Raw genomic sequence first — 19,551 nt, 5'->3', positions numbered from 1 at the left:
GCTGGCAAGTTATTGAAAATGTGTGTTCCTGAATAATGCACACCTTTTTGTACAAGACTAAGTGACTTTAAATCCTTGTGAAGATTATTCTTATTTCTAGTATTGATTCCATGAATTGAGCTGTTGGTTTGAAAAAGTGATATATTTTTAATGACAAATTTCATTAACGAATAAATATATTGGGAAGCTGTAGTTAGTATCCCTAGTTCCCTAAACAGGCTTCTGCAGGATGTTCTTGAGTTCACACCACATATAATTCTTACTGCACGTTTTTGTGCCCGGAAAACTTTAGCTTGGCTTGATGAATTACCCCAGAAAATAATCCCATATGACATTATGGAATGAAAGTAAGCATAGTATGCCAGCTTTTTCATTTTTATATCCCCTACGTCTGACAAAATTCGCATTGCAAACAGAGATTTGTTAAGACGCTTCAGCAGTTCTGTGGTGTGCTCCTCCCAATTGAATTTATTATCAAGCTGTAATCCCAAGAATTTAACACTGTCCACTTCTTCTATCTTCTTGTCATCATGTGTTAGACATATACTCTTGGGACACCCCTTACAAGTTCTGAACTGCATGTAGTGTGTTTTTTCAAAGTTTAGTGACAAAGAATTGGCTAGGAACCAGTGATTAATGTCCACAAATATTTTATTGGCTGATCTTTCTAAGACTACACTTGATTTGCTATTTATTGCAATGTTTGTATCATCAGCAAACAAAACAAACTTGGCATCTGGTAATGTTACTGATGAAAGGTCATTGATATACACAAGAAAAAGTAAGGGCCCCAAAATGGAACCTTGTGGGACCCCACATGTAATTAGTTCCCAGTTGGATGATGCCTGATAGCTTGATACATGTCTCTTTCCTAATAACACCCTTTGTTTCCTGCCAGAGATATAAGATTTGAACCATTTTGCAGCATTTCCTGTTACACTATAATATTCTAGTTTACTTAAAAGGATATTGTGATTTACACAGTCAAATGCCTTTGACAGATCACAAAATATACCAGTTGCCTGCAATTTTTTGTCTAATGAATTAAGTACATTTTCACTGTAAGTGTAGATAGCCTTCTCAATATCAGAACCTTTTAGAAATCCAAACTGTGACTTTGACAGTATGTTATTTGAGATAAGATGGTTATAAAGACGACTGTACATTACTTTTTCGAAAATTTTTGAGAAGGCTGGCAACAGTGAAATTGGACGGAAATTTGATGCTATTTCTTTATCTCCCTTCTTAAACAGTGGCTTAACTTCAGCATATTTCAGCCATTCGGGAAATATTCCACTGATAAATGACTGGTTACACAGATAGCTTAATATGTTACTTAGCTCAGAATCACATTCTTTAATTAACTTTGTTGATATTTCATCATACCCACTAGATGTTTTTGATTTTAAAGATTTTATGATGGACGTTATTTCTGTTGGGGTAGTGAGGGTCAAATTCATATTATGGAAGTTACTTGAAATGTCTGGTCTAAGGTAATCCATAGCAACATCTACCGAACCTGACAACCCCATCTTTTCAGTAACAGTTATAAAATGTTTGTTAAAAAGTTCTGCAACACTATACACATCTGTCACCAATGCATCATTTACTCTTAATGCTATTTGTTCCTCTTCATGTCTGGTTCTACCGGTCTCCTCCTTCACTATATCCCATATTGTCTTTATTTTGTTATCTGATATGACTATCTTTTCCTTGTAATATATTTGCTTTGACATCCGTATTACAGTCTTTAATATTTTGCAGTATTTCTTATAATGTGCTATAGCATCAACATTGGAAATGTTTCGGATTGACAGATACAGTTTTCTTTTTGTTTTACAAGATACCCCTATTCCTCGAGTAATCCATGGCTTCTTTGTAGACTTTGCTCTAACCTTGGTAAGTTTTGGGGGAAAGCAGTGTTCAAATAAGGTAAGCACTTTATTAGCAAAAATGTTATATTTTTCATTCATGCCATGAACACTGTAAACATCAGTCCAGTGAATGTCTCTGAGGAGTGTCCTAAAATAATCAATTTTTGGCTTACTGATTACCCTCTTGAGCTCAGATTTAACATATTTTATATCCTGTTCAGTATTAACATTTAACAGAAGGAACTGCATGTCATGGTCTGAGAGGCCATTGACTATTGGTTTTGTAATATAATTTTGTTCATTTGACTTTTCTATAAAGATATTATCAATGGCTGTTTGTGAGCAAGTGGTTATCCTAGTGGGGAACTTTACTGTGGGAATTAAGTTGAATGATAGTGTTACTAACTCAAATAGGTTCTTATTGGGAGAGTCTTTAAGGAAATCTACATTGAAATCACCAGCAACCACTATTTCTTTGTTTTTGGTTGTTAAATGGGCCAGTACAGCTTCAAGGTGGTTTACAAACAGATTAAAGTTACCTGCAGGTGCTCGATATACACTTAATATTATGAAAGATTTTTTGTGAAAATCTAATTCTGTTGCACATGCTTCCATATGCTGTTCTAGGCAAAATTTATGAATGTCTATGTTCTTAAATTTATGACAGTTCCTGATGAATGTGGCAACTCCTCCTTTCTCCATTTCTGATCTACAAAAATGAGATGCTAACCTAAACCCTGTAACACTTAAAAGTTCTATACCAGTGGTCACATGATGTTCAGAGAGGCAGATTATGTCAGCTGGGTTTGAAGACTCTAATTCATCTATGCAGATAGTTAATTCATTAATTTTATTTCTCAGTCCTCGAATATTTTGATGCAATAAAGATAGCTGACATTTCACATTGACTGACTTAAAATTGGGTGGAGTTAAAATATCTGCTGACAGTTGAAAATTCTTAACCAATGGCTGTTTATGTTGATGTAATAAGCTGGAATTATGTTTTTTGATTTCTTTCTCAAACTGAAGGTTTGTCTCAGTTCTAACCTCTCTTAAAATTTGTTATGAAAACGTGTGGTGGATTGGGAATATCTGTGAGACCTCCACAGAGCAAAGGGATGCGTTAATAAACTTTATGCACCCACATGGTCCAGCAAATTCATTTTATTGGCCACCAGGAAGTGACAAGTGCTGGGTTCCAGAACACCACATTATTGCAGTTGTTCCAGCTCCATCAGTAAATTCGTCTGGTCGGCAATACACCATTCCTCTTGATATTCATCAGAAAATTAATGTAGCATATCAAAAATTGAAATAGGTTAGAGGAAACAATCTAAGGAACCCAAGAGTGCCTTCTAATTTTACACAGGGCACTTAAATAATTTTACTATCAGGCTTGGGAAATTGTGTAAAGAAACCCTTATCAGGCTTGGGATCCAGTGATAAAGAAACCCACCTGTGGCTGTTGTTGCTAAGCTATCGGGTGTGGCCCCGATGGCAATGGGAATGCTGGTTTTCTCAGGTGAAATGAAACTAGCAGTGGTTAAGCCACCATGGACCATAGCAACTCATTTATACACTTCTTTTCCATCAGTAAGCTGGTGTTGTTCATTAAACAGTCAACTAATAATTAGATGATTATGCAAATAAATTTTACGATTTACATTCATTCTTAATAATAATTGTGTGTGTGTGTGTGTGTGTGTGTGTGTGTGTGTGTGTGTGTGTGTGAGAGAGAGAGAGAGAGAGAGAGGGAGAGGGGGAGAGAGAGAGAGAGAGAGAGAGAGAGAGAGAGAGAGAGAGAGAGAGAGAGAGTGGGGGGGGTGACAATTAAAAAATAACATTGTTTTTATTTTTATTCTTTTGCTATTCGGACTTAAGCTAGGTCCTGTTCATCAGGACTTCTTATTTCACTTATCCCAGACATTAATAAACATATATAAGGCAAAATAAAAGATTTCAGGTATAATTTGAGTGCCAGAAAAATGTGTTCAAACTTACAGTGCGCCTCTTTGAAGATGCTACTTTTTAGTGCCTTATATGCTTGTATTGCAAAACCAAATCCACTTTTATAGATAGTTTAGAATATGCTCTTTCTAATGACCATAGTTTAGAAGAGTTTGGAGAAAACACTTGTTTGAAAAATTTGACTAAAAATACCCATTTTTAGCACTTTTTGAAAAATCGTCAACTTTACCCTAGATTTGTGAAATAATGGAAAGCAATAGGAGAATGAAATTTTATATTCTAAGATCTTGTGTTGGTGAGTGAGTGATAGTGTGCAAAGTGTCATGTAGATCCCACAATTACTTTTGGAGATATAAAAAACTAAAGTTCGCATTTTTTTAAAAACAGCAATTTTTTCGCCCAACTTTGCCTCAAATTATCTATATGAAAATTGCTCAGAAATCCTTTACTTAATATTTTACTTTAAAGAGCTCTAAAAGTTGTATAAGATGGCCAAGTTTTGTTTCTTTCATGCAAATACTTACAGAGATATCTCATCTCAAAGTTGCTGAAAATTCAAGGACGCACTATAGAAAGCTGTGCTATGGTCTTAAACAAGTGACTGTATCTCCGAAAGTATTGAATTTCTTAAACTGAAGCTTCACCAGTGTTCATTGAGAACATGTGTGAATGTTCATACAAAATTTCATCAAAATCCGTGAGGGTCATGTGGGAGCCTCTAGACCACTTGGCATGGAATGACCCAGCTTTTATGTCACCTTGTTGAACTTCAGAATTAGAGGGGTGGCTTGGGGCATTGTCTAGCAGTACAGTTGCATGGGGTGCTAGGTTTTTGATTTCGAGTATTTTGTAACAGCTGGAACAAATCCATTAAGAAAACAGTCTTTAAACAAATTACCATTCCTCCAAGCACTTTTTACGGTGATGTATCACAATCTGCAGCTCTTTACCCAAGTGAGCCCTTGTTTATGAGTAATCAATGTAAAAGAGTTACACAGCACGTTCTAGAGCCTGATTATGATGGTTTTATTCAGAGCAACAGTGTAGTGTAGTGGTTATTTCCTTTCCTGACGGGCTGAAGATTGTGGATTTCACTCCTGACAGGTACCTTCAAATTTTTATTTTTTAATCTTTATAGAAATGATTGTCATTCTTTTTATTCAATTGATTTGTTTCAACCTAATTTTTTTTATTTTGATTTATCTGTGTCATTTCAGTCATCATATTAACTTTTTTATGTGCTCCCATTTTAACCTCTTATCACTCAATTTTAATTTTTGTATGTGTGATTTTAATTATTTTTGTGTGTTAACTTTGATTTAACTTCTTCTGTTTATCATTTTATATTTTCATCTGTGTTATTGCATTCATTATTTCTATTCCTCATTTTCCGTGAATTTTAACAATATGGGAAAAGATAGATTGTTACTTACTATAAAGATGACACATCAAGTTACAGGCAGGCAGGATTAAAAGATACTTACTTGTAGCTTTCGGCCATAGGCTTCGTCAGTAAAAACAAACACACACACACACACACACACACACACACACACACACACACACACACACACACACACACACACACACACACATATTGGGCTGGAATGCCACAATACATGGGATGCAAGGAAGGCGTGGGGAAGGGTAAGGAGAAGGAGAAGAAATAGTAGTGTGTGGTTGGGGAAAGAGACAAACATTGTCTGGTGGAGTGTGCAGGGACTAGACTCCAACAGGTGTAGTGTCAGGTGGTTGTGTGGCAGGGAGGTGGGGAAAAATGGGGAAAAATGAGAAAGGGAAAGACAGGCAGATGCATTGGTAATGGGCTGCTAATAAACATGGTGGGAGATGAGAACGGGGAGGAGATGAGAATGGGGAGGAGATGATAGGACATAAGGGGTGGAAACCATTGGGTGAAGTGTGTGGGGACAGCATGTTATTAAGATTGAGGCCATGATCATTACAGAAGTGGAAAAATGTATTGTAAGGAGGAAAGGACCCATATGGCTTGGGTACTGTAGCAGCCATTGAAATCAAGTGTGTTATGTTCAGCTGCATGTTGTGCCAGAGGGTGGTCTACTTTGCTCTTGGCCACAGTTTGGTGGTGACCGTTCAACCTGATGGACAGCTGGTTGGTAGTTATACCAATATAAAACATTGTGCAGCGATTGCAGCAGAACTGGTAAATGACATGGCTGCGTTCACAGATGACATGGCCCCTGGTGGGGTAGGATACACCTGTGACAGGACTGGAATAGGAGGTGCTGAGTGGGTGGGTTGGACAGGTTTTGCACTTGGGCCTCCAACAGGGATATGATCCTTGTGACAAGCGATTGGGATTGGCATAGGGATGGACTAGGATGTTGTGGAGGTTGGATAAGTGACGGAACAGCGTTTTATTGGGGGGGGGGGGGGGGGGAGTATATTAGGTAGAATTTTCCTCATTTTGGAGCATGTTGATAAGTAATCAAAGCACTGGCGAAGGATATGGTTCAGTTGTTCTAGTCTGGAGTGGTACTGGGTGATGGAAGGGACACTCCTTTGTGTGAAGGGGACACTCCTTTGTGTGAAGGGAACACTCCTTTGTGGCTGGTTGGTGGGAGGATTGGGCCTGTAAGGGGAAATGGCATGGGATATCTGTTTGTGAACAAGGTCTGGCAGATAATGCCTGTCTGTGAAGTCCTTGGTGAGACCCTCAGCATACTGGGCAAGTGAGTTTTTGTCACTGCAGGTACACCATCCCCAGGTAGCCAGTCTATATGATGGGAGGGATTTTTGGAGTGAAAGGGATGACAGCTGTCAAAATGCAGGTACTGTTGGTGGTTGATGGGTTTCATGTGGATAGGGGTTTTGATGGAGCCGTCAGATAGGAGGAGGTGGTCAACTGTAATTGGGGGGAGACTTTAATTCAAGCTTTGATGTAACATGTAACAAACCCAGTGTAAATAAGTTACTGAATATGCTGAGGCAGCACAACTTCCATCATGTAAATTCAGAACCAACAAGACTACAAGCGTGCTTGGATAATGCTTTTGTCAACTGTGCTCGTGATATGTACTCCACCAAGGTAAAGGAGTTTGTTTTCTCAGACCACTCCATGTTAACAGTAAAGTTAAGACATTTTATAAAAGGAGATGAGAGCAAGGCTGGACAAAAGTTAACAAAATCTAATACCTTAATATTAACAAAACACAATCTCATAAAACTAACAAACCAGTTTAGCATAACAAACTGGGACAAATTATTTCAAAACTGTGATTCCAGTGCCCAAACAGTTTATGAAACATTCCACAATTACTTAACAGGTATTTTAAAAGCCCATCTTGTTCAAAAGAAATACCATAAAACAAGAAAAGGTAAATTTTGGTACACCAAAGAACTGGAGAATCTAAAAAATAAGCTACTGCTGTTGAAGCGCCTTGCCAAAGTAAACAATTCTAATGAAATTAAGGATCTTGAAAAAATCACTAAGAAACTGTATAAGAAAGAGTTGCAATTAGCGAAACTAAGATACAACACAAATTTCATAAAAAATAGTAAAAACCAATGCAAAACAGCCTGGTCAGTAATTAATACTGTTAAAGGTGAAGTCAGAAACTTCGACAAGACAGTCCCAATACCAGCAGATACATTCAATAAATATTTTGTAAGCTGTGCTGATGATATCAAAAAGCTGATCAGTAAACCGAATGTAACATATATAGATTATCTGAAGAGAGCAAACCTAAATCATAATAGGGCCGGATCATCATTGAAACACTTCAGAGAGGTATGCCAACATGAAGTTCTTAAAATAGTCAAAGAAATGAAAAATTCATACAGTACAGATATTTTTAATATGTCAAACAATCTATTGAAAGAAATCATACATTACATTGCAGCACCATTAACGTATTCTATAAACCTGTGTCTCATAGAAGGGTTTTTTCCTGATCCTCTCAAACTATCCAAGGTAACTCCAGTCTTTAAGAAGGGTGTCAAATCAGATCCTGCAAACTACAGACCAATTTCACTAATTCCAGTACTAGGAAAAGTCTTTGAAGGCATAATATATAAGCAGATGTATGAGTACCTAGAACTAAATGGTATGTTAAGTGCATCACAGTTTGGTTACAGAAAAGGAAGGTCAGCTATACATGCCATAGAGCTCTTAGTCAGAGACATTCTAGCAGCATTTGAGGACCATGTGCACGCACAGATAACCTTATGTGATCTGAGCAAAGCTTTTGACTGTGTTGACCACTCACTTCTGCTCTCTAAACTTGAGTACTATGGAATATGTGATAAAAGTTTAAAACTCATCAAATCATACCTCAATAAAAGGAACCAGGTGGTGAGTTCAGGAAGTCATCTGTCAAACATAGTCGAGGTTCAACATGGAGTGCCACAGGGATCTAAATTGGGACCACTTCTTTTCCTTGTACACATAAATGACTTACCAGGAAATATAGATGTAAAGACATATATGTATGCAGATGACACAACTTTTCTATCTGTAAACCATGTACTTAATAACCTTGTAAGTGATATGAAATTGGCAAAAGAAAATGCAACATCATGGTTTAATGCCAATGGTCTGCTATTAAATGAGGAAAAGACCCAGAATATGTGGTTCAGTCTATCAAAGTCTACAAAAATAGAAAAACAAAAGGCAAAGTTTTTAGGTATTGTACTTGACAACAGTCTAACATGGAACTCTCATGTAGATCACATAGTGGTTAGGTTGTCAAGAGTTATATATTTGTTGAAGAGACTGATGTGTTGTGTGACATTTGAGTACGTAAGGACAGCATACTTTGCCTTTTTTCAATCTGTTTTAAGGTATGGGTTAATACTCTGGGGAAACAGCAGAAAAATAAATGAAATTATGGTGATCCAGAAGAAAGCAATCAGAGTAATGGCTAAGGTAGATAATAGAACACATTGTAAACCATTGTTCACTAAATATAGAATTTTAACAGTAATTAATTTATATATTCTTGACAGTGTTAACTACATACTTGCTGAACTACCTAATTTAAGTGTAACAAATGAAAGACATGGCTACTATACAAGAACGTGTACTTCTCTGCTGTTGCCACAAAATAGATTAGCCAAAACTAACAATAGTCATAAGTATATGGCAATTAAAATATATAACAAATTGTCTAAAAATGGGTCAATCAAACCTGACAAATTATTTAAAGACAATGTTCATAACTTCTTGTTAACCAATCCATTCTATTCATTAGAAGAATTTTTAGAAATGCCTAATATCAACTTAAATGTGTAAAAAATTTTTTTTGTAAAATTAATAAGTTAAGTGAACTGACGAAGTCTATTGCATGTAACAATGCTGAATGACTAATAAAGAATCTGAATCTGAATCTGAATCTGACGTATAGGAATGTGGCACACTGGGTTGAGGAGGACCACATGAAGCGGATGGGACAGGTGGTGAGGTTGAGAAAGAACAAAGATATGTTGTCTTGGCCCTGGGTCCATATCATGAAGATATCATCAATGAACTTGAACCACATTAGGGATTTGATGTTTTTGGAGGCTCGGAATGTCACCTCTAAACGGTCCATAGAAAGGTTGACGTAGGAGTGTTCCATGTTGATGCCCACGGCTCTGCTGCAGGTTTGTATATATACCTTCCCTTCAAATTAGAACTAGGTATGGGTTAGGATGAAATTAGTAAGGTGTATGAGGAATGAGGTAGTGTGTTTGGTGTCTGAAGGACATTGGTAAAGGTAGTGTTCAACAGCAGTAAGACCATGTACCTCAGAGATGTTGGTGTATACGGAGGTGGCATCAACAGTGACAAGTAGAGATCCAGGAGGCAAAGGCGTGGGGATGGTGGAGAGTTAGTGAAGGAAGTAGTTGGTGTCTTTGACATGGGAGGTCAGATTACAGGCAGTTGGGTGAAGGTTTGGTTCAATGAGTGCCGAAATTCTCTCATTGGGGTCACAATAACCAGCCACAATGTGGCGTTCAGGATTGTTGGGTTTGTGGATTTTGGGGAGCATGTAGAAGGTGGATGGCTGGTTATTGTGCCCCACTAAAAGAATTTTGGCACTCATTGACCAATGCCTCCAACCAGTTGCCTGTAGTCTAGCCTCCCGAATCACAGACACCAATCACTTCCTTCATCAACTCACCACCATCCCCACCCCTTTACCTCCTGGATCCCTACTCATCACTGTTGACGCCACCTCCCTATACACCCCCATGGTCTTACCATTATTGAACACTACTATATACCTTCCCTTCAAATTAGAACTAGGTATGGGTTAGGATGAAATTAGTAAGGTGTATGAGGAATGAGGTAGTGTGTTTGGTGTCTGAAGGACATTGGTAAAGGTAGTGTTCAACAGCAGTAAGACCATGTACCTCAGAGATGTTGGTGTATACGGAGGTGGCATCAACAGTGACAAGTAGAGATCCAGGAGGCAAAGGCGTGGGGATGGTGGAGAGTTAGTGAAGGAAGTAGTTGGTGTCTTTGACATGGGAGGTCAGATTACAGGCAGTTGGGTGAAGGTTTGGTTCAATGAGTGCCGAAATTCTCTCATTGGGGTCACAATAACCAGCCACAATGTGGCGTTCAGGATTGTTGGGTTTGTGGATTTTGTGGAGCATGTAGAAGGTGGATGGCTGGTTATTGTGCCCCACTAAAAGAATTTTGGCACTCATTGACCAATGCCTCCAACCAGTTGCCTGTAGTCTAGCCTCCCGAATCACAGACACCAATCACTTCCTTCATCAACTCACCACCATCCCCACCCCTTTACCTCCTGGATCCCTACTCATCACTGTTGACGCCACCTCCCTATACGCCCCCATGGTCTTACCATTATTGAACACTACCTTTCACAACATCCTTCAGACTCCAAACCCACTGCCTCATCCCTCATACACCTTACTAACTTTATCCTAATCCACACCTACTTCTCATTGGAAGCAAAAGTATATAAACAAATCTGTGGAACAGCCATAGGCACTCACTTGGCACTCTCCTATGCCATCCTTTTTACTGGCCGCCTAGAGGAGACCTTCCTAGCCTCCCAAAACACCAAACCCTAGTCTGGTGCAGGTCCATTGATGATGTCTTTATGATCTGGAACCAGGTCCAAAATACCCTATCTTCGTTCCGTCCCAACCTGAAAACCTTCTCTCCCATTTGTTTCACATGGTCCTCCTCAACCTAGCAATCCAACTTCCTAGATGTTGACCCCCTCCTCTCTGATGGCTCCATCTGCACCTTTGTCCACATTGAGCCCACCAACCACTGACAGTACGTGCATTGTGACAGCTGTCATCCCTTTCACACCAAAATATCCTGGCTACCCAGGAATGGCATACCTGCAGTGACAAAAACTCACTTGCTCAATATGCAAAGGGTTTCACCAAGGACTTCACATACAGGCAGTAACCCCCAGACCTAGTCCGCAAACAGAAATTCAGTGCCCTTTCCCCTCACAACCCAGTCCTCCCACCAGCCACAAAGGAGTGTCCCCTTCGTCAGCCATTACGACTGCGGATGGGAACAAGCAAACCACATCCGTCACTAGCACTTTGATTACCTGTCATCGTGCCCTAAAATGAGGGACATCCTACCCGAGATTCTTCCCACCCCTACTAAAGTACAGTTCTGTTGCCCACCCAACCTCCACAACATCATAGTCCATCCCCATGCCACTTCAAGTTCCAATCCCATGCTGCAAGGATCATACCCAGATGCAAAACCTTCCTAATCCACCCACACAGCTCTTTCTATTCTAATCCTGTCACAGGCTTATCTTACCCCATCAGGAGCCAGACCACCTGTGGAAACAGCCATGTCATTTGCCAACTCTGCTGCAATCATTGCGCAGCTTTTTATATTGGTATGACTACCAACCAGCTGTCCACCAGAATGAACAGTCACCGCCAAACTGTGGCCAAGAGCATAGTAGACCACCCTGTGGCACAACATGCAGCTGAACATAACAACGTTGATTTCAATGACTGCTTCACTACCCAAGCCATCTTGATCCTTCCCTCCACCATCAGCTTTTCTGAAGTGTGCAGATGGGAATTATCCTTAAAATACATTTTCTGCTTCCATAATTATCCTGGCCTCAACCTTAGTAACATGCTGTCCCCACACACTCCACCCAACAGTTTCCACCCCCTATGTCCTGTCATCTCCTCCCCATTCTCATCACCCACCCTATTTATTTGCAGCCCTCTGCCAATGCATCCAACTGTCTTTTCCTGCTCCTCTCATTTTTTGTTGCTTTTTCCCCACCTCCCTGCCCTGCAGTCTCCTGACACTGCACCTGTTGGAGTCCCTGCATACTCTACCAGACAGCGTTTGTCTCTCTCACCAGCCCTACACTCCTATCCTTTCACCTTCCCCTTCCTCTTTTGCATCCCCTCTAGATTGCTGCTTGCATCCCACATGATGTTGCACTCCAGCCCGAGATGCTGGAGAGAGAGAGAGAGAGAGAGAGAGAGAGAGAGAGAGAGAGAGAGAGGGGGGGGGGGGGAGAGAGAGAGAGAGAGAGAGAGAGAGAGAGAGAGAGAGAGAGAGTGTGTGTGTGTGTGTGTGTGTGTGTGTGTGTGTGTGTGTGTGTGTGTGTGTGTGTGTGTTTATTGATGAAAGCTGGATCCGAAAGCTATATGTGAGTGTCTTTTAAGAATGCCTGTCTGCAACTTGACATGAATTCTTCACAGTAACTAAAAAACAATCTATCTTTTCCTACATTGTTGATATTCCCACCTGGAGTTTTCATTGTTTAATTTTCGTGTGAATTTTGTTTTGTTTACAGTCCCTTCTTTCATATAAATCTGCATGTAGTTGTTTTGTCTGTAGTACAACAAGAATTAGTTTCAAATGTTTGTTTGACGATTATCATCCAAAAAGTGTATATCTTATAATGGCACCACTGCACAGCAGATATAAATAGTTTGTTTTGTTTTCTGTTTTTTATTAACTGATTGATTGGCATTTTAAAATGTTTAAATGTTTTGATTGTTAAATAAAAATGATTAAAATCACATGCACAATGGTTCCAAATGAAAAGAGAATGGTAGGGGGGGGGGGAAATGAGAGCAAGTAAAAAGAGTAATAATGTGATTAAAATGATCTGGCAAAGAATTAGAATTAAAAACCCTTATATTTAAACGAATTAATTGAATAAAAACAAAGATCAAAGGCATTTCAGTGTAGATTTAAAAATAAGAATTTAAAAGCACATCAGTGTTTGAACACACATCCTTCAGTGTATCAGGAAAAGAACATAATGGGTACACTGCACTGCCACAGCAGCTGTTCTCAGAATCGATGGCTCTCAATGAAAAATTTATATTTCAAACAATGGAAAATTCATGAAAGAATGTAAGAATATAATGCGAAGTATAGTAGTTACTCACCGTAAAGTGGAGATGCTAAGTCGCAGAAAGGCTCAACAAAAAGACTGTTGTAAAATTAGCTTTTGGCCAACAAGACCTTTGTCACACACACACACACACACACACACACACACACACACACACACACACACACACACACACACACACACACAAATGCAACTCACACATGCATGACCACAGTCTCTGGCAGCTGGAGCCAGACTGTGAGTAGCAGGGCATTATGGGAGAGGCAACTGTGTGGGTGTGAGGAGGAGGCTGGTGCAGCGAGGGGTAGGGATAGCAGGATAGGGGTAGGGGTGGGAGGGACAGTAAAGTGCTGCTGTGGGAGCAAGCAGGGCGAGGTGGAGAGCAGGGCAGCTAGATGCAGTCAAGAGGTTAGACAGAGGGGGGGGGGGGGGGGGGGGGTCCCAGTCTTGCTCCAGCTGCCAGAGACTGTGGTCACATGTGTGTGTGTGTGTGGGGGGGGGGGTGTCTATTTTTGACAAACGCCATGTTGGCTGAAAGCTAACTTTTCAACAGTCTCTTTCTGTGACTATGTATTTATATTTCATATTATGTAAGAATAAGACCTCCAGTGAACAAATATTGCTAGTGTCAGATTCTCATTTTCATGAACCAATTTAGGAAACTTGTTAATTTGCTGTCTTATTTCACAAGAACTGTCTAGTATACACTGTCAGCAGAAATGCTGAGACAAATCACTAGCAATATTTCACCTTACAGCCCATCATTGATCACATGCGGGGTTAGCTGCTTACTAAACTTTTAATAACCACTAGTAGCAATAAGCTGCTTCACGATCTGACTGCCATTTCATTGCAACACTGATTACAAGAATAGGTTGTTAACCAGAGCCGTTATAACTGTCCACTAGATTTCACACAGGCTTCTGGAGCTAGAAGTTGAATTCAGAACATGTTCAGTGGAAGTAGTAAACAAGATTTACAATAAAGTGGTAAAAGTTCTGTCATTCCCATATAGAAGTGACTGATTTGCAGTGGTAACAAGAGAATCCCATTGAAGTGATTCACTGAGTCTCTCTTCTCTTTGGAAAGTATGCAGCTCTAATAAAGAAAAAGATTCAAATGTAATGAAAGTGCATTCTTCTTATGCCTCTTTTTCTGCTCCTATCAGCAACGTTAGTTCTAAATGCAAAACCAAATTACAAATTGATTATGTGATGACCACAGTGTTCTCTTTGTTTGGAGATTTTAGCCAATGATAGGTTGAAGCTTATAAATTAAAAGATACACTTGCAGACAAAACATTTAGTCCATATAAGTAAACCCTTCGAATTTTTTGAGCGTCACGAGCAACAACTGAAAGGAAATGCCAGGTTTCTCAAAATAATAATAATAATAATAATAATAATAATAATAATGTCTGAGAAAGGAAAGAAAAAACAATAATGTCAGTTGAAAAGAAAGCCCTAAGAGCATCCTAAAGGTATCCTGCTTAGTTGAAAAATCCAAATCACCACACTTCAGCGGTGAGAAATTACATCTTCCCACAGCTGTCAAAATGTGCGAAATCGTGTGTGTAGAAAGTTTGGCGAGAGTCTGAAGTTGACCACTCTCAGATGATACTGTGGCTCATCGTATTGATGCAGTAGTCACTGACATGAAAAACCAATTGCTACTACATCTTCACAATAGCCCAAAATTCACCCTGCAACTTTGTGATTGTACTGCTATCTGAAATATTTCCCAACTTCTTGTTCTAGTGTGCTACTGTTATGAAAATGAAATGTATGAGGACTTCGTTCTGTAAAGCTCTGTATGGGAGGACTACAAGTGAAGAGATTTCATTTGCTTTGAATTTCTTTTTGTTGACGAAAGTGTGTCATGGACGAATTATGTTCGTGTATGTACCAGTGGGGTAGCAGCATTTACTGGAACTAAAAAGGGGTTCACAACAAGACTAAAAGGGATTCACAACAAGACTGTGTGCTATTTCTCCTTCTGTAAAATTTACACATTGCGTGATATAGGGGGAGGCACTATTTTCTAACATAGTACAGCTGGAAATCAATCAAGTACTGAATGGACACAATCAGTGTTGTAAATTTTCCATTCTCCACAAGGAGCTGTGTTACATGGAGATGCGTTGATTGTCTCTTAGTAAAGTCCTTCATCACATTGAAGGGTGAAGGTCATCTTTTCCCATTTCCTGGGTCAAAAATGGCTTCTAATAATTTACCGACATTTTTGAGAAACGAATGCTGTTTAACATATCACTTCAATGCTGAAATGGTAATTCATCTTTCTATCCAGCCAAGCAAATGTTTGCATTTAAGAGAAACCTTGGACTTCGGAAAATCCAGATGTAAATAGGTAACTAAGTGATGTTTTCTTGTCTGAATGAATTTTTGAAGGGAAATGGGTTGGATGTACGAGGTGTGACAATAAAGTAATGAGACTGATGTGAAAAAAAATGTTGCTTACAGTTTTTGTCAATAGTATGACAATAGTTTACCAGAAGTTTTTGTCAAGTTTAACGTTGTCTCCTTCAAAGTAGTTCCCTTCTGATTGCACACACTTTTCCAGCACTTCTGCCATTGACGGTAACATTTCTGGAACTTATCTTCCATAAAATCACAGCTTTCTGGACATCTTGTGTTGTTTGAAAATGGTGTCCCTTGACTGCCATTTTGACTCTTGGAAATAGAAAAAAGTCGCACGGATTGATATCTGGCGAATAAGGTGGCTGTGGTAGTACTGAAATTTGTTTTGAGGTTAAAAATTGCTGTACTGACAGAGCAGTATTGATGCAGAATCCAATTATCAGCAATGTTGGCACAGACACAAAGAACTCTTTTTCGAAGTCTTTCTAAACTTTCTTTGTAGTAACATTGGTTAAGTGTTTGTCCAGGAGGCACTCACTCTTTATGAACAATTCCCTTGGAATCAAAGAAGCACACAAGCTTGTATTTCACTTTTGTCTTTGACATGCGAACTTTTCTTGGTCTGGGTGATCCCTTTGAGCACCATTGCGAACTTTGGCGTTTTGTCTCTGGATCATACTGAAAAAACCAACTTTCATCACCAGTGATAACATGGCTCAACAATTCTGGATTGATTTCCGTTTGCTCTAACAGATTGGCTGCCACATTTTTCCGTGTTTGTCACTGGCGTGGTGTGAAATTTTTGGGGACCGTTTTTGCACAAATCTTTCTCATACCAAGATCTTCAGTTATTATTAGACGAACCGTTTCTCAATTGATGTTCAGTTCTACTGCAATCATTTTCATGGATAATCTTCGATCAGTTCACGTACCCTGGCCAAGTTGACATCCGTCCGTGAGGTTGATGGTCATCCACTGGGGTCTTAATCTTCAATATTCGTTCTGCCTTCACTAAACATTTTATGCCAATGAAAAACTTGAGCCCTTGACATAACCTTCTCTCCAAAAGCCTTCTGAAGTGTACCGTAAGTTGTCATGATGTTTTCACCCAATTTAACGCAAAAAGAAATGGCATACCATTGCGCAATATTATGCGGTTCCATTTCCGTGAAGAGAGACACAAACACATGTTAACTTATTACAGCACAAGTAACAACTGAGTAGTTGCATCGATGTGCTGCCTGGACTAGAAGCAGCTTATAGACCAAGGTGAAAGATATTGTACCTACACAAGCTTGCAGGGTTGCCACATCTTGCAAAGAAAATCAGTCTCATTACTTTGTTATTGCACCTCGTAAGTAAAACTAGTAGAATTGGTATAGTATGTCTTGAAAACCTTAATCAGCAATTACAGGATAAATTTCCAGGATCTTCATCTGAGTGTTCATGGATCAACAATCCATTTGATATGCTGTTAACAATAGAACTTCGCATCAACTTACTTATGTGAGTCAACACTTTCCGCAATAACATTACCAAAGATGAAACATTGTTCTCGACTGCATCTGCAAGGGGACTTGCAAGTTGCTGTTTCAAAGATCCAATGAAAACTGGATTTGCTTTCTTCACAAATTCAAGCACACACATCATTCTAGATGTACATATGTCAGAAAATTCCAGAATTTTGAACCTTGTGCCTTTTTACTCCTGTGTATTTCATTGTTGGATGATCGGTTTGAATATAACATTCTTTTTTCTTTTCTTTTCTTTTTTTTTTATTGGCATTTAAAAGTTGACTATCATTTTATCATCATTTGTATCTCGTGAACTTTCAGATATTATAACAACATTCTAAATGTGTTAAAAGCAATATAGATGCAAACAATTAAACTTTACCTAACTTAAAAAAAGTAAAGTAGATTTCAGTTCCAATAACTGCGCACACACATGTTGTTGTTTATGAATTAGTTGCAATTGTTAACTTGCACCACCTTTCAATGATACAAATGTACATAATTATTTAAAACAATTTAACTCTGGTGTGCTTGAAAGACACTCTTTAATTCTTCTTCTTCATATTCTTCTTCCTTCTTCTTGTGCCTCTGTTCCACAGCAGTGACGGGTCACTATAGTTATTAAAAGGGGTGACTGGATGCCCATGCTGTCGCCAACCTATTACCCCCACCCCTCCTTCCGGTCGAAATGTGTGTATCCTCAACTGTCTGTATGTTGTGTTATTCATGTGAAAGTGAGCAAAAGTTTTCTAAATGTTTGCAAATCATGTAACAGAGGCAGGGCTTGAGTACCAGCCCAGTATTCACTTAGTGAGGGTGTGGAAAATTGCCTAAAACCCACATCCAGGCTGGCCGGCATGCTGATCCTTATTGTTAATCTGCTAGGGGATTCAGTCCAGGGCCAGCACACCTCCCTGCATGGCAGTCTGAACGAGTGAAGGACACATTCTTAATTATTATTGTTGTTGTTACAGTAATTAGACAGATTGTGCCAAGTATGAGATGACCTGAGGAAGGGAAGAAAAATGGGGGTGGGAGGGGGGTTTCAGAAGGGGGCATGGTGGAGAAAGTTTGGGAACCCCTGCTCTAGAGCTTCCATGTGGAATCAATTTCATTGATTACTCACAAATGAGGGTTTACTTTGGTGAAAGACTGCAAGGTGTGATGATCAGTATCCTAACCTACACCTTCAGATAGACAATTTAAAAAAGTTGATCGTACTCTTGAAGACCTCACTTTGTTAGCATTTAATCCATCTGCCGATGTACATATTTAAAAACTGTTCAATATTTTGTGAAAAGTTTCATTGAATTGTTGTTCATGGGTTATTTGTGTGAAATGGTTTTACTTGCAATTGTATTTTTACAATTTGTTAGTTTATTTGGCAGTACAACTTTTGAGATCAGATTAACATTTACGATATTCTAAGACTGGTGATGGATTAAGAGTTTAGTGTAGCCTGCCACAAACATGTTTGGCATCTCTTTGTTGACAGAAATATAGAATCTGTTAATTCCTTTCAACAATTCTACTGAATGAGAGTAAACTGTGAATCAACGCATTAAAAAAATAAAGGTCAGTCTGCGATAGGAACATGACAGTAATATTTAGGAGCAGCATATTGTGTTCAGGTAGAAAACTGTATCTCTAGGTCTGGAGTCAGTGCATGTTGGCCAACTCCACAGCGGTATCACCCGTGTGCTACATTTGTATCGAAATGTGCAGGTAAAAGCAATTTTTGTAAAAGAAGAGTAATTAAAAGCAGTTTGACATGTGTGACAGTTTAGGATTACAATGAAAATTATTGCATTTACAATTTTCTGCGTGCAGAAGAATTACAATGGGAATGTCTGTTTTGAGTTAATCTAGCTTTCATTTATTGTAGGTGTTACCAAGTTTTTAGATAGTAATATTTAACACATTTTTTCCTTTTACTTTTATCAAAAGTGCATGGAGTTCATTTAATACACTAAAGGGTTTATTTGTTGAAGGTGTTTCCAAACATTTACCTTATTCTTGTACATGTGACAAAGGGATGTTGCTCCTGTATTTGCAATTCTGTCTGGTGATTCATGAAAACATACTAGCTCTTACTACACAAAACTTATGTTAAGTGAATCTCTTTCCAGTAAAATTTTCTCAGTTCTCCACAATCCTGTGTCACAAGAAAAGGAATAATGTTTTTGTTACTGTATTAGAAACCTAAAATGACAACACTATACTCTTGTGCTTGTTTGTTTTTTAGCTGTAGAATTATGTTTGCTTATAACATATTTAGTTGAGTGTATTGTCCTGAGACAAGCTAAATGGGTCAGGGAAACATTCCACGTGGGAAAAATGTATATAAAAAACAAAGATGCTTTAACTTACCAAACTAGAAAGCTCTGGTATGTTGATAGACACAATAAAATAAAAAAAACACACACACACAAATATTCAAGCTTTTGCAACC

The 19,551-nt window shown here is 38.8% G+C and overlaps 1 protein-coding gene across 1 annotated transcript in view; it reads left to right on the top strand.

Annotated features, from left to right (window-relative positions):
* The first annotated feature begins 6,801 nt into the window (after window positions 1–6,801).
* LOC124780266 (protein SPT2 homolog) overlaps window positions 6,802–19,551 on the top strand; it is a 29,576-nt gene continuing 16,826 nt past the window's right edge. The window contains exon 1 of the mRNA XM_047253768.1: window positions 6,802–6,909. Coding sequence (XP_047109724.1) covers window positions 6,802–6,909 — 108 coding nt within the window. The remainder of the gene's footprint in view (window positions 6,910–19,551) is intronic.

Source organism: Schistocerca piceifrons, chromosome 1 (genome assembly GCF_021461385.2).
Source record: "Schistocerca piceifrons isolate TAMUIC-IGC-003096 chromosome 1, iqSchPice1.1, whole genome shotgun sequence".
Lineage (NCBI taxonomy): Eukaryota > Metazoa > Arthropoda > Insecta > Orthoptera > Acrididae > Schistocerca > Schistocerca piceifrons.
The sequence above is the reverse complement of the archived record's forward strand: the minus strand, read 5'-3'. Positions and strand labels throughout refer to the sequence as shown.